Raw genomic sequence first — 15,600 nt, 5'->3', positions numbered from 1 at the left:
AATGTGATAATGTCCAGAAAGAGGAGAAAATCGTAAAACTGGGAAAAACCACCCACACCTGGCACTAATGTCGCTAGTCTTAAAATAGCTGCACGAAGAGGAAGACAACCTCTTCATAGTTAAGGTGCTTGAAAAATGACGGGGACGTATACACGTACAGGCAGACATCCGATGAAGTAAGTCAGGAATTTCGTGGACTGGGAGGAGTGCACGCTGAGTAATTAAAGCACGGCAGAGGAAGGAGGCACGCACACTTCCTGGTCAGGGCTCCTGATAGCCAGCACAGGTGCAGCTCTCGGAGGGAAGCGCCGAACCCTGTCTACTCGTCTCCCGCCAGCCCGGAGAGCATTCCTCGGACAGCCACCTGCGCGCCGGGCAGGATGACGTACAAGGACCTTGTGAAAGGCTGGCACGAGGGAGTTTTGGCCCTGGACAACAACGACCCGGACACGGCCATAAAAATCTTCACCAGCGTCGCGGAGCCTCACTCCAAGATCTGGTTCAACGTCGGCTGCGTCCACCTCATGAAAGGGAGTCTACGGGAGGCGGTGCAGGTGAGAAGCGACGTGCAGGCATCAGGAAGGGCCCACGCTCTACGGCGGGCATGCAGGCCCACGCGCTGTGACTCGCCGGGCAGGGCTAATTGAGTGTAGGAAGTGCACAGTGACATCACGTATAATGACGCCACAGGTAGTGCGTTCGCAGGAAGTATTATCACGACCCTATCAGACACCGTACTAATAATGGGCGTATTTTATTGGCTAAGAAGAGACTCAAACTTTGATAAACAATGAATGATTATTTTCGCGGTAAATTTAAAAACTTGACACAGTAGATATGGCCATGTTTAATTTAGTAGGTGAACTAGTGCACTTATTTAGTGCTTGGCATTGATACAAACACATTATCTTTTAGTGTGCTGGAGCTGATTATGCACACTAAACAAACAAGCACATAACCAAACACAATTACGAATAGAAATGTAGAAAATAAACTTAATTTCATTTGTGTTAATGACAGTTTAGCTTGGGCTTAAAAGTGATTTGGTTATAACATGTTGATGACTTGTAGATACATTTGGGATTAAGGCGTTCGAGTCATAGTGTGTTTCTAAGCAGGCAAAATACAAAGGTGCTTGCTCAACTACTAGACAAAATTGATATCTCATAAGGTGATGATGTGTAAAGGGTGAGTTAATCTCTCTTCATAGGTGAGCCCCAAAGAGGACCCCCTCCTGGGACACTCTGAGGTAAAGATGCTCTTGCCTTTGTGTGCTATAGCCACATGGTCTAAATTCCACAGCCTTGCCTACCACAAACGCCTCTCTTCTATGTCCCACCTCCTGAGCCCAGTGGTTAATTTGTAAAATAAAAAGTGCCGGGGCTCTCTTCAGGAGGCAGCACCACCAGAAGAAATGTGCTGGTGCAAACTGCCTCCTGACTAGAGACCTGGCACTTATTATTCTGGAGAGGACTTGGGCTAATGGCTCGAGGTGCCGATTTCAGAGCAGAGGAACCGGGTTCAAGTCTCGGCATGGCTCACCATCCTGTGATTCTGTGGAAAATCACGTGCCTTCCAAATGAGTGTGTCCTTAACTGGTGCTATAAGCACCGGTCCTGAGGACTAGGTGCAGGTGCTGAGCACCGGAAAGCACCTGCTCAAATTAAGCACTGCCTGAGCCTCTCAGTAGCACTTGACACAGTGAAGCATCCTAATATGCTAGTCGCAGTCTCCTCTCCAGGTATCAACGGTAAACTACATGGGATTTCTTTCTTCCGCTCTTACTGCCCCCTTTTGTCAGATGGTGGTTTGTACACGTCTCCACCCCCTCTTTGACCACTAGTCATCCGCTAAGACTCATATGTGGGCTGTATTCTTTCTTATCTCTCTTACATTTGCATTATAATATCCTTCAGCTTCCCCTTTCACTTCATCACTAATAACACACACATCTTGTCTTACCCATCCTCCACTTCCAACCTTCAGAAGAGAATCTGACTGCCTTATGGCTATCGAACATCAGTCAGCTCTCTGCTCTCTCATACTTAACTCACTGCGACTGAAGTAATGCACTTTCAGCATCTTCTATCCCCACCCGATGCCCAATCTCCTTTCCACTTACTCATTCTCACTCTTTCCCTTAGCCAGGAACGCAGGTGTACAGTGTGAGTCTGCACCGAAATGGCATCCTTCATTACAGCCGCCACCACAAACATCAGGCTCCAACTACAGAATATTAAACGAAATCCCTCACCTACCTCATCTATCAGGGCCAAATCCCTGACCAGCCCCCTGATTCGAAACAGACTTGTGTTAGGGATCGAGCTTTCCACAGTACTCCTTCTCACTCTTTACAAAATCCTCAACTGTTGCATGCATAGCGTTCAACCTCCCCAGAAAGACCTCCACTCCCCCTTATTGGTACCAGATTGTTAAAACATGATATTACTTAAACCCCTAAAGCTCCTCTTCAGGCCAGTCCATTGCACGTCTGCCCTCCGCTCTACTATAAATCTAATGGGACATCTCTAGTGAGCAGGCCGCCGATGTGGCTTCCGTTCTATGCACTGTCTCCAGTATCTCTCACTCGATGCTTACGAGTAAAACCGATCCTGCCTCTGCACGTCGACGGGGAGTGCTAATAATGGTGCAAGTGAACTGGTGTATGTTCGGTTGAATTCAAAATATGTATCAAAAGGGACCCCTTGCTAGAGAGGAAGAGGTACGCGGGGCAGGGAGCCCGATTATGAGGTCCAGAAGCCCGTGCTCCTATATAGAATACAAAATGCAACATGAGACTAAGGTTCCTGGAAAGAATAGAGTGGGAGGCACCATCTCAAGAGGTGGAGAGGGCCTGGGTCAGAGAACTGAGCGGGGACAGTCAATGAGACTGTTTATGATGCTCTCACATGTCCCCTAGGGTATGTCATGCTTCATTATAGGGCAGTGCTCCTCGTCGGGCCGGCGCTGCAATGCCCTAAGGGCCACTTTTTAGTGGATATCTTTTAAGAGGCTGCCGTATGATGAATGCGGGTGAGGTGATGTGAAGTGGTGGGGTGTGAAACGACGGATTAAAACTGGTAAGAGAACTCCTGCACTATACTTTTAATGAGGGGATTGTCCTTCCAGGGCTAAAAACCTATGGAGGGGGGGCGGTAGGTGCTGACATTAAGTCCCCACTACGAAACCGTAGCACGCTTCAACGCGGCTCTTCCGCGTCACCTGATGATGCAAACTTTTTTCCTAGCTTAGGTCAGACCCGGAAGTATACACGCACAGTAGGTAGCACTCAAGGGGAACCAACACAGTGTGGGGGTAGTTTGTCCACCTTATATATTTTTTTTGTCCTGATAAAGTACCACGGATCCCTATGACCAGTTGAGGCACGAAACATGTTGACTTTTTTTTTTTTTGAAGGAGTGACCCTAGTTAGCCCCCCCACCCCCGAGACAATAGGAGACTTTCCCTATCCAGTCTCAGCACCTTGACTACCAGGGTTCCTTTCAAACCCTAAGGTAGCATCCACCTTCCATAGGTTTCTATTCTTTCCATGAACATTTTGAAATTCAAAATATGCCAGCATGGCACAGAGGTGCTTCAATGAATGGATGGTTACACATTCAGGCTGTTATAACTTTGTAAGCTCTGAAATTTGGCACCGTGTTAGAATAAATTCTTTCATTATTGCCAGAAATATTGATCTTGGACAAGGTATTTGCTTTAGATTAGGACGAGACCTTCGGACACAGTACTGAGGTATACTTGAAAGAGAATACATAGGTGAGAAACATTTGTAATCGGTCTTGAAGCCTGTATCATTTTTGTGTGTTGCAGAAATGCAGTCAGTGGCTAGGTGGCTTTGAGGTGTTCTTGTTTTCTAAGTGAGCAAGAATTTTAAGTTATAAATTGAATTTCTGATTCTGATCTGTTTATGCCCGGACTATTTAAATTTCAGCAGTTTTTTAGTACACCACTAGTTTTTTATAGCATACCGAGACCTCCCTCATAGAAAAATTAATTTGCCATTCATATCTGTAGCCTTGTTTGTAGTGAAGAAATTAGAAATGGTCAGTTATACGAGTTTAAATAGAAAAAAAGGCAGAGTGTACCCGTTGTTTGATGTTGACGAACATACAGAGCCTAAATGTCATGAGTTTTACAGAGGAAACGGAACAGCCTCAATAGCCATCTCTGAAGAATTAAGGGAATGAAAAGAGGGATAGCGTAAAATTTAAAGACGAAAATGGAGCAGAAAAATAAAACATTCCTTTGGGAAAGTTGCCTCCCTTTTGTATTCTGTAGGATCCATAACTTAGTTCACAACTATTGTGCCACTGGCCAGACACTTCTTTCGCTAACGCTACGAAGCACCAGGTACAATAAAAAGAGACAAAAAACAGAAATTCCTCAGAAAAGTTACACAAAGACACGACACGCTCCCTCCACTTACAGCAGTGGCACCAGATTTGAAATACACAACAAAAACTGGTTGGCACGGGAAGGTTTAAGAACTAATCTATAACCAATGACAGTGAAGGGTTTATGTAGTGCGCACTAAGTCGTGAATTCCCCCCAAAAAATGTTTCTTGGGTGCTCGACTTCCAATGGTTCACTGTCATACAACCATGAAATCCTTCCTCACAATATTTGATGTTTATGGAACACCATAAAAAAGTCCATGAACTCTAGTCTTCTGTCTTCTAAATGTATTTATTTATCACAAACGTGGTATCTTCAATTGATGATGATTCAATAATTCACAAAACATTGGTCTTCCAAATACATTTCATAAAGCTTTATCAACCTCTTAGCCCTTGTTAAGCCAACGCATTTTGTCCTACCCTTAGGACTTCCTCAGGGCTGTAAAGAGTACAAAAGAAACAGAAAAACAAGTTTTTACAAAATAATATGAACAATACAAAAACTATTTTTCTTTTTCAAATACATGAATTCACTCTATTCTCACTTGATTTTACTATATCACAACAACGTTTGTTGAACCCATAATTTATATTGCACTAGGCAACACCTATCGACTATACATCTTCTACTTCCTAATTCACCTGAAGCTTTTCAACCTCAAACAATTTTTATTATCAAACCTCAGATTTGATTGATTCAGAGTTCAAGAGGACACACATATGCCAATTTTACAGACAATTCTTGGACCATGTGAGTCCTGCAATTATTACCCCCAGCTTTTTCTTCTTGCGTCCACGTTTCTTCAACTTTTGGATCCATCTTCCGGCCAGTGTGATCTATATACAAGTTAGACAGCGAAATTTGTATGTTGAACTTCTCTCTCTCCATGAATTCCCCATGCAACCATAGCCCTAGGTGATCTATACTCACCAAAAACTATCATGGATATCGATACGATATGTGAAAAATGGTCCTTGTCTCAGAAATTATAACCAATCATTCTCCACCTATTTTTAACTTTTTAAAAATATATATTCTTTTAAAAACACAAGACAGTCATCATGAATTAAGAACAACGTACCTTTCTCAATGCAAGTTAAATGCCTCGAATAAAAGGCAAAATTCATACAAAATGCCAACAACTTCCGAATATAATCGTAGCTAAAATAATACATTTATGGTGTTCCTTCCTCACAATATTTGAGGTTTAAGAACTAATTTTACACTTGTACCAACAGGGCAGAAACAGCCTGGTGACATTAGTTAACAAAGCGATACAAAGAGGATTCTTCATATTCTCTCCTGTTTGTACATACATGCTAGCATGCTAGTACCATACACAGGAGTGTAACCAGCTACAGTATGCCAGTTAACCCTGCCACTTCTCTGACTCTTCTTTTCTTGACTTGCCCACGATAGCCCAAGCAATGGCAGTGCTGTTTAAACTAGGGCTCTAGCCTAGCTCTACAGGTTTCGGCGTTCTTGCCCACGGGTGCCTGGACTGGTTCAGTGCACATGCGCTTGAACATCAAAGTCCGGATTATTGTAACCCCACAAAACCCTACTTGACATACCTGCTGGAGTGGTGACTAGGCTTTCTGGGTTACTAATAGTCCCTTTAGGGGATCAGGAATGCAGTGACAAATCAAACCCAGTTTCATTCTTTAGAATAGCACACACACGTACTGCACTAAGCAAAGACACTCTATCTGTTTTAAAAGTATTTATTTCAACAGTCTCATCCTGTTCCTTAGTACATGAGTAATAATCACACAGAATATAATTAGAACATAACTAATGCATTTTACTATTAGCAAGAATAATATGAACATTTCTAACATTGAATTGTTCCTAGCAGCCTAACACACTAAGGACAACTTCTAAGCACTACACTATGAGAGCATGAAGTAGCTAACTTGTCTCTAGAGTTTCTTGAAATTCAGCGTACTCCATACCTGTTCATAGCAGAGAAGTTGAGATTAACAGATTTCCGCCAGGTGAGTGTTCCCTCCGATCGTCTCATCATCTAAATGGATGCTGCAGCATTCTGGTAGACCTCTTGTAATAACCTGGGATTAAGAACTCTCTGATTTAGTGGTAAATTCATGAGGTATGTATAGGGTTGACCACTGACTTTTACCCTACTTTGGGGGATTGTCCATAAATCCGAGATATAACCACTGTGAACGAGCAGGAAGAAAATACATCAGCTCGGACTAGATGTTTATCCCGCACACTCACTGTGAGGCCTCGAAATGCAGATATCAGGGAGCTTGAATCAGAACTGTGTCCCCTTAGGTGCTAGCAAAGTCATTGTTTGCAGGAACTGACACTTCCACAAATTCTGCAAAAGATAATGGCATGCAGCATGTGGCCCAAAGGCAGAGAGGCCACCTTAACATGCTCAACCTCGAGCCTGGCTTTGGGAGCTTTAAGATAGTAGAAGTTTGAAGAAACATTTTGTCACTGGAGAGACCATATTTACAGTGAGTCCAAACCACAACTCCCTAAACGCTTTACGTTATTAAATGAAAGGAAAGAACCATAAAAAATGTTCCCTGGGTTATGAAGTGCTAACTCTAGAAGAAAACAATAGTCGTCAATTTCCATTATTCCTACAGTTATAGAAGATTTAAGGGAGACCTGAAACATTAGTACAGTGGCCGAAAATATATTACTGATTTGGAACGCATCCTGTAAATCCACATCGGAGGAAAAGGGCACATTCTGAGCAATTATTGTGTGTGTTTGATGACTCTGCAGCGTGGTAGCCCAGTGGTTAAAACAGTAGGGTCGTGAGGTCACATGTCCTCTTTTCTCTGTGTCTATTGGTCAGCAGGGTTCCCAAGGCCTGCTGAAGTTGAGGTGCGGGCCCATGCTAAGGCGAGCTAGGCCTCAGTAGGGCAAGGTTCTCCAGGAAGAGCCCTTTGTCCTTACAAGGATTCTGATGAGAGTGCAGAACACAGCTGGCTGGGATGTGCGACCCCGAAACCAGGAAACACCAAAAGAAAAGGAATGGATGATTAGCACCCCCAAGAAATTAAGGGCCTGTACATAAAAAAAAATAGAATACACCTTTGTATTTTTAGATTTGTGTCTGATGACTTTCTGTCGATTCATTTGTCCCCAGGCCTTTGATAAAACTATCAGTAAGGATGGCTGTCTAGCTGTTGGCTTCTTCCAGAGAGGGGTCGTTCACCTGATGCTGGAATTGTGAGTAACAAGGGTATCTTTTTGTTGATCACATTCACACTTCATTGATGGATTCACCTTCTTTGATGATGCATGAATTGCACACCTGTACACTAACCCGGTCACCTGTACCGGAGTTGTAGTCTGGTGGCCATCCTGGTTTACAGACCACCTTCTGGTGTCTGGGATATCTGGTATTTACATGCATTTTTTATTTTTCAGAAATGCATAATTTTGATAACCCTTGGTATGGAAAAGTAAGTCTAAAAAGCAGCACGTGCTAACATTCCAGGTGCTAAGCATCGTGGGGCTGGCCAGGGTGTAAATGTGGTGAGGGAATGCAATCTGCATAGGGGAAGCTTTGTTGTTTTATACCCTTTTATGGACAACTAGGTGGAAAATGAGATCTTTAGCATCGGATTAAGTAAAGAGCCTTGAGCAAAAGGATGGAGGTGCTTGATTGACTGGAACAGGGTCATTACTGAAAGGCTGGGCTGCTATGTGGACATGCACTCCAGACTTGTCCCAATGAATACATGTCTCAACTCTTTGTTTGACTTCATTGTATGGGCTCCTGGATGGGTAAATAAGAGGAACACAGTAAATGCGTGGCATGCCTTTCACAGTGGAGAGTGAACACCTTAAGTTCTTGCATAGCTTATAAATGCATGGTTAAATGATTGATTGTGGAAATTATTAATTTATTGGATGTTCCTGCCTTGGTCAGATAGCAGAGGGCTATCCTGGAACTTAGGTTTATAAAATATTAGCCCCGACTGAGATACCGCTGATGATGTTTGTGCGCTCTGAGGATTCATTGGTGAGAATGGCTCAAGCCAGGTCAGTTTTGAAGCGATAAGAGAAGGGATAAGTGGACTGATACATATGTGTGTGTTTGAGTTTTTGTCCTACTATCTGATTGGTGTTTCATTTGGTGCGCATCTCAAACTGACATGCTGTATTTGGAATGTCTCTGCATAGTTTACAGCTGAATGTTCATAATAGCTTATCATAGGGTAGCAAGAGATGGCAGGGAGTGGGTAATCCATGATGATAATGAAAAGTGCATTGAAATCTGCACATTGAGTTCCTAGGAGAAAGTGGGATGTGGCACAATTAATGTATGTAATCAATGGATCATTGATGTCGGGTGTGGCCGACGTTCAGTGGTCTTTGAGGAGTTTCTTGACAGAACCCATTTGATGAAGCCAGGGTTTTTGGGGCAGTGTTGTGCCTAGGGGAATAGTAGGGTAGAATACCGAAGTGTGGAATTTTGATAATTAGACAGGAGTGGGTCCATGGACCGCAGTAATTTACCATCCTTCATCCTTCATCTGCAGCCAGCCATCCAGGAATGAGAATGCTTTCTCTCTGCTCTCTGAAATCAAGGATTGTTACTTGTTATTTTCACCTTTGATGGTTAGTTCCTTGCATCTTTTGGAAAGCAAACGGTTTCCTCTTTATTCTCACTGTTTTGCTATAGTATTTTGTTTGGGTGTTCACAGCTGTAATTTTCGATGTGCTTCCCAGCTAGGGAGCTACCAAGGTTTGGTGCCCCAGGAAGGTCCCACCAGACTTGTCTGTCCTGCATCTGGCAGCATACTGTCCCCCTCCCCCTTTCTTGCTCGCAGTATCTATCCCTCATCAAGACTGTCTATGTAAGTGACATAGCATAGCTCCCTAAGTTATTCGAGTACGAGAGTCAAAGTCATCAAGGAAATTTAAAGCCATCTAATGCGTGTCAGACCTAAAGCACATGTAGCATTTGTCCAGTGGGAGATGGGGAGAAGGAGCTTGGTCATGTCTTCTCTTGTGGTTATTGTAGGCAATACATGTATGTTTACTAGTTCTTTTCTCTTAATATCTTTTATGAACAGGTTTTCCTATTATAAAGCTTTACTTTATCCTTATGTGAAATATTGCATAAATTAGTTGACGAAGGCACATCAGTATTGTATCATGCACCGTTTTCTGACGGTGCACAGGAAAGGGGGAGGGGCATTGCTCTTATGCACAGTTTATTGAAAGGACGCGGGACCTCTGAAGCCTATCGTGAATGGCTGGATAGAGTTCTTGTAGTTACAGAGTGCCACGGGTCCAATGTCAAGTGCCCCTAATAAGTGTAATCCTAGATGTCCAGCAATGCAATTTTCTGAAGTAAACTTCACAAAGACGTGCACCATAGCAAACTAGGCTATAGAGCGCCTATGAACCAAAGGAAATGCACACGAAGTACATGTGTAAAGGACACTAAAAGATGCATCGCCCTGGGAAACTATGATGGGGTATTGAACACACTCTCTCCACCCACCTCAAGGGTTCAATCCTAATGGACTTCTAAACAAATTTTTCTGTGGCTGTAAAGCAGCGGAATGTAGTATAGGCACTGAAAGCGGTTTTCGTGACATATTAATAGGATATCTATTAAATATGACAATTTCCAAAGAGATATAGATTTTGTATGTTAAGCGGATAACCTCAGTCTGGCGTGGATCTGCCCTCTTCGATATTCATTTCACTGCCATGTTCTAAGTCCCGCTATCCCTGTGGAAGATTCCCTCCCCATGCCTCTGCCACCTGTCTATTATACTTTTCTGACTCGCATCAGAAAGGCAAGTTTTAAGTTGTCACTGGGTAGTTTAAAATCTGCTGCAGATCTCCACTGCCTTCAGAAGAGCTACACTAGAACCTATGAAGTGAAAGAAAAAAAGATTTGACAAAGTCTGGGAACATTTTAAAGAAAAACAGAAACAAAATGATTGTGCTTCTAACATTGTTTCAGCATATGGAAAAATAAAATATAAACATCTAAAAAAAAAAACTGGAAATACTAATGTGCATATTAGGTTTTAATACATTTGCAAATCTTTCAGGTACCAAGAAGATGCATCTAGTCGTGTTGAATCCCTAAACTGTGTGATTGTTGCTCATTCGTAGGCTTTGTTTCCAGAGTGTGGGTGGATACTCTTTGAGTATCTTACCAATGCTGCTCAAAATGATAACCACAGTTTTGTTTGGGACTTGCCCAGGAAATTAAAAAGCTACATTAATAGCCTGTGGAAGTCCCATGTATCCAAGTATGCTCTTTGCTTTATATATTTTTTGAGGTGTTTTATGCAATGCACAATACTTCATCTGCATTATACTGGTGAAGTTTACCGTGTGATGATCAGTGCTTAATTGGAGCCGGTGGGTGCAGGTGGCCTACCAGCACTACCCATAGCTTACCTGCACGGACCACCGCCGATTTTGAAGAAGAGGGAGAAAAACACAAACGAGGGATAGGAGGAGGAAGAGAAAAACAAAAAAACTGTGACAAAGGGAGAATGCAAGGATGAAAAAGAATTCTCAAGATTGAGATAGGGAGCCAGGCTGTGTCTGGTGGTGGAATCAAGAGTATACAGCCTTGGTATTCAGCTCCTCAATCTTCATCAGTGCCCCACGTGGGCCTCTCAACAAAACTTTGGGTCCTGGCACTTTATTCTTTTACAAAGTAAGCACTGGTGAGGACGTACTCCTTATAGCAAAGGGAAAGGAAGTTGTCAGAGGGATAAAGGAAGCCTTAAAATGTGCTTGTGGTTCAGTGGCTGGGTATTGAATTCCAATTTCTATTCCTAGAGCGGTACATTGTAAAGAGTGGAGGGCGGACATGGATTATAAACAGTTACTGAGTCATTGCACCTCATGGGGCCTGATAACAGTTATAGGTACAGCCCAAGTTTCAGAAGATTGCACTGCTTGGAAGCGCCATCAAAGTGGGATTTATGCCACAGACCGGGCCCCGGTTGTCACTTTTTCACTGTCATAGCCCATCTGACTATTGGATTTCGAATTAGTTGCACCTGCTTCAGGTAGAACGGGGAGTAAGACAGGGCTGCGTCCTGGCCCCCTTCCTTTTCAGCATCTATACAAACGGCTTGGAGGCAGCCATGCTGGAAGGGAGCCAGGACCTACCCCTGATCAAAAACCGCCCAATCCCGGCATTATTATATGCCGATGACGCGGTAATTCTCGCCCGCACACCGCTAGAACTCCAACGCTCCCTGAACCGTTATTACAACTTCATGTCCACTCTTGACCTAAAAATCAATCCACATAAAACTTTCATCATGTCCTCTGGCAAAACATCACTAAAGGGCCTAGGCATCTTTATCACCACCACCAAGATAGAAAACACAACAACTTATCCCTATTTAGGAGTGGTAATAGACAACAGGTAGACCTGGAAAAGGGCAATTGAGTCGAGAAACCATCAGTTTTTAAAGGCCACAATGGCTCTAGTGTCCTTTACCCAGAGACTCGGAAAGAGATCCCCGAAAGAAATCCTGGAAATTTACCGCCCAAAATGTATTACAACTGCTATCTATGGTGCGGGTATCTGGGGTCATGCCCGAGTAGATTCTATCCAAAAAACAGAAAACTCCTTTATAAGATATTTACTATCACTCCCTCATTCCTCACCTACCTACGCCTGCCACCAAGAACTTGGAATGCCATTCATCACCGACCTCATCCGACTACAACCAATTCTCCTGTGGCACCGCATCTGGACCTCAGACAAGACGTCCTTAACCAAAGAAATCATTACTGATTGTCAACAGTTGGACCATTCTGAAAAAATTCCCTGGCTAAATTACGTCCGTAACTTCCTCAATGACTTGGGTTACCCTAATTTCTATTCAGCACCACATGACATGCTAAGACTTTCCCGCAAATCACTCAAGGCGGAATGTCTAAAACATCTTGACAATCTCCGGTTAACAACAGAAGCAAATAAATCTTCTGTCCAGCATTCCATATTAATCCAAACTTCTTTCAAAATTGAGCCTTATTTGTCTTCTTGTTTTCCAATTCACGATGTTTTCCTACTCACCAGATTCAGATTTAACAATTTCCACCGACTAATTACCTTTCCCAACCCAAATGACTGGTCAAGGGTTCTTCCCACGTGTCCCTGTGATGACCTTTCTCTACAGTCCCTTTTGCACGTTACTTTTTTTTGTAAATATTTTACTGAACCTAGAAAACGGTGGCTGAAACCTGTTTTGAATCAATTGTCAATACGTGAATGCCGTCCAGCATTATTGGCCCTTCAAATGCTGGAGTCTCCTGCAATTTGTTTTAATATTGCTATGTTCTTAAAACTTTGTATAAGGCACAGATCAAATCTTTAAGCACTAAACATCCAGTCGTTCCGACTGCTAGTTATATGTCAACAAATCTTATAAAACACACAAATCAATCTTTCATAATTACCGTTCATATTTTATCTACAATTTTTGCTGATAATCCAGTTCCTACTGACCTCTGACCTGTTCAGCTTTCTCTGTGATCAATTATATTTATTCCGAAAGGGACTGGTTCGTTAGATTTTTGTACGCAATGTCATTACATGAATTTTATAAACTTGCTGTATTTGTTTTATTTGTACCTTGCTTTTATGGATGTGCCTTGCTTCCGAATAAAGCTTTTATTGATTGATTGGTGAGGACGTACTCCTTATAGCAAAGGGAAAGGAAGTTGTCAGAGGGATAAAGGAAGCCTTAAAATGTGCTTGTGGTTCAGTGGCTGGGTATTGAATTCCAATTTCTATTCCTAGAGCGGTACATTGTAAAGAGTGGAGGGCGGACATGGATTATAAACAGTTACTGAGTCATTGCACCTCATGGGGCCTGATAACAGTTATAGGTACAGCCCAAGTTTCAGAAGATTGCACTGCTTGGAAGCGCCATCAAAGTGGGATTTATGCCACAGACCGGGCCCCGGTTGTCACTTTTTCACTGTCATAGCCCATCTGACTATTGGATTTCGAATTAGTTGCACCTGCTTCAGGTAGCCTATGAATGTTTGGATGTATTAGTTTATGCATAATATGTATTAAGAGTTACTGACCATGCGCATGCTGTGAAATTAACTATACCTCCATTGCCGGAATAATTGACTGTTATGTAAAAGGCAATATAATCTGGGTTTTTTTAAGAAAAGGGGGTTTGCAAGTCTACCATGAATACCTGTTACAGTGGAGTGTCATTTTTTGGGGACATTCCTGCATGCCACTGACAAGACACTGGTGGTTCAGTAGGTGTAAAATGTGGGCTACCTCCATTGAGTGGTCGTATTTTTGTCCCATTCCGTTTGTAGTTGGGGTTTCTTGTGATGATCAGCTAGCATTAGTGGGTTGCCAATTTTATTATTTGTGGGGGGATTGCATCAATAATGGGTGGATATGTTTTGGTGCTGTGCTCCATCTTACTTCTAGCAATCATTGGAAGGAGGCATTTGTGGGTTGATAGGATTGTATAATTGCAGTGTAGTTTTGCAGCAGAAAATGTACTGTTTGTTGGTGTTATGGTTGGCCGTATTTCATTCTGGGCTGTAATAGAAAGTTTTCAAACGTAATGCAGTTGATGTGCACGTTTTCACTGGCTTCTAGTCTCCTCATCTCCCTTGTAGTAAGACAATAATCTCCTATCCCCATTTGCCTCAGTACTCTTAGGTTGGCTTTTTGGTACGATCACAGCATCTGCACTTCTGCTGTTTGTCTTGGATTTCTGGTGGGACTCAGTTGATGGTGTAGTCATTGCATGTAGTGTTCTAGCTCTGTTCGGGTCTCTTGGAGTTCTTGAGATAATTTACATATTGAGAGGCATGTTTCCCTTTTATCTATCTTGAGCCTTTTTGGAGCGCGCACGGTGACTTCCAAAGCTTCTCACTTGAGTGGATCATGACTGCACAGTTAGTTTTATTGTATGTCTAGACTCGAATGTGACAGAGGGTTTTATTGCTAATTGCACCATTTACCTAGTGCAAGAATTGCGTATGCAACAGCCTGCACTTATTGTTTGTACGAAGGAAGCTTGTGGTGCTGCTGCTCAAGTCAGATTTATGCAGTGGCGGCTCGCCGAGGGAGTGAAGCGGTGAGACGGGGCGGTGAGGTGAGGTGGGGCAGGGCAGGGTGGGGGGGGGGGGGGAGGGAGAGGGAGTAGTGGAGTCCGACATACGACGGACAGGAGTAAGGTAAGTGAATAAATACAATTTTTACCTTGCACGTACTGCCTCGCCTAGTTAGCGATGCAGCACGCGCAAGGTAAATTGCTTTATTTATTTAATAACTTGCCTTACTCCTGTCCATCATATGTCGGACTCCACTACCCCCCCCCCCCCCACCCTGCTACTTCCCTCGGCGAGCCGCCACTGTTAATGCGACCCGCCACTGTTAATGCGACTACCTGCATGTTCTGTATTTGCCCAAAGTTTCCACAACTGCTGTAGATACGTTATCTGTCTGAGAGGGAAGCTTCCACTGCTGCTACTTAAACTGTGTGTGTGTTCATGTTGTAAGCTTGCCCCATTGCTGCTTGTGCTGTACCTGTTTGATGTGCGCGTGAATGTAACATTACTTCAACCCATGCCGCAACAAAACCTATGTATTGAAGAAGCTTGCACTACTGCTGCCTGCGCTCTACGTGTTCTGTGTGTGAGGAAGCTTGTGCCTCTTATGCACGCGGGATGATTCTGTATGTGTTGGAAGGAAGTTGGCCCTTGCACTGCTCCTTTCTGCTGCTCTCTATGCTGTGTATCTTCTGTGGTCTGTGAGTAAAGAAAGCCTTTTCTTCTGCCTGTGAGTTACCTGTTCAGTGTGTGCAAGGACATTTGTATGACCTATGCACGCTGCACCTTTTCTGGGGTGGTTTAGAGAAGTTGACACGTGCCCTGCTTCTGATATGTATCTGCACTGTGTGTTTGAAGGAGTTTGAGAGTGCTGCTATCAGTGCTGCGTCTGCTTTGTGCCTGTTCTGTGTGTTTGAGAATGATGCTGTCCATGTTTGTGTGTTTGAAAGAGTTTGAGAGTGCTGCTGTCAGTGCTGCGTCTGCTTTGTGCCTGTTCTGTGTGTTTGAGAATGATGCTGTCAGTGTTTGTGTGTTTGAAAGAGTTTGAGAGTGCTGCTGTCAGTGCTGCGTCTGCTTTGTGCCTGTTCTGTGTGT

General features: G+C 43.3%; 1 protein-coding gene across 4 annotated transcripts in view; it reads left to right on the top strand.

The window, feature by feature from the left end:
* Positions 1-239: 239 nt before the first annotated feature.
* The window catches only part of NOXA1 (NADPH oxidase activator 1), a 119,700-nt gene continuing 104,339 nt past the window's right edge, over positions 240-15,600 (top strand). For all 4 annotated transcript variants that reach the window (XR_014962949.1, XR_014962948.1, XM_085610748.1 and 1 more), the window contains exons 1-2: positions 240-554; positions 7,553-7,635. Coding sequence is in view for 2 of the 4 variants with exons in the window: in XM_085610748.1 (XP_085466874.1) it covers positions 381-554; positions 7,553-7,635 (257 nt within the window). In the remaining 2 variants the exon portion in view is untranslated. The remainder of the gene's footprint in view (positions 555-7,552; positions 7,636-15,600) is intronic.

This window comes from Triturus cristatus, chromosome 1_2 (assembly GCF_964204655.1).
Source record: "Triturus cristatus chromosome 1_2, aTriCri1.1, whole genome shotgun sequence".
In the NCBI taxonomy this organism is placed as follows: Eukaryota; Metazoa; Chordata; class Amphibia; order Caudata; family Salamandridae; genus Triturus; species Triturus cristatus.
The sequence above is the reverse complement of the archived record's forward strand: the minus strand, read 5'-3'. Positions and strand labels throughout refer to the sequence as shown.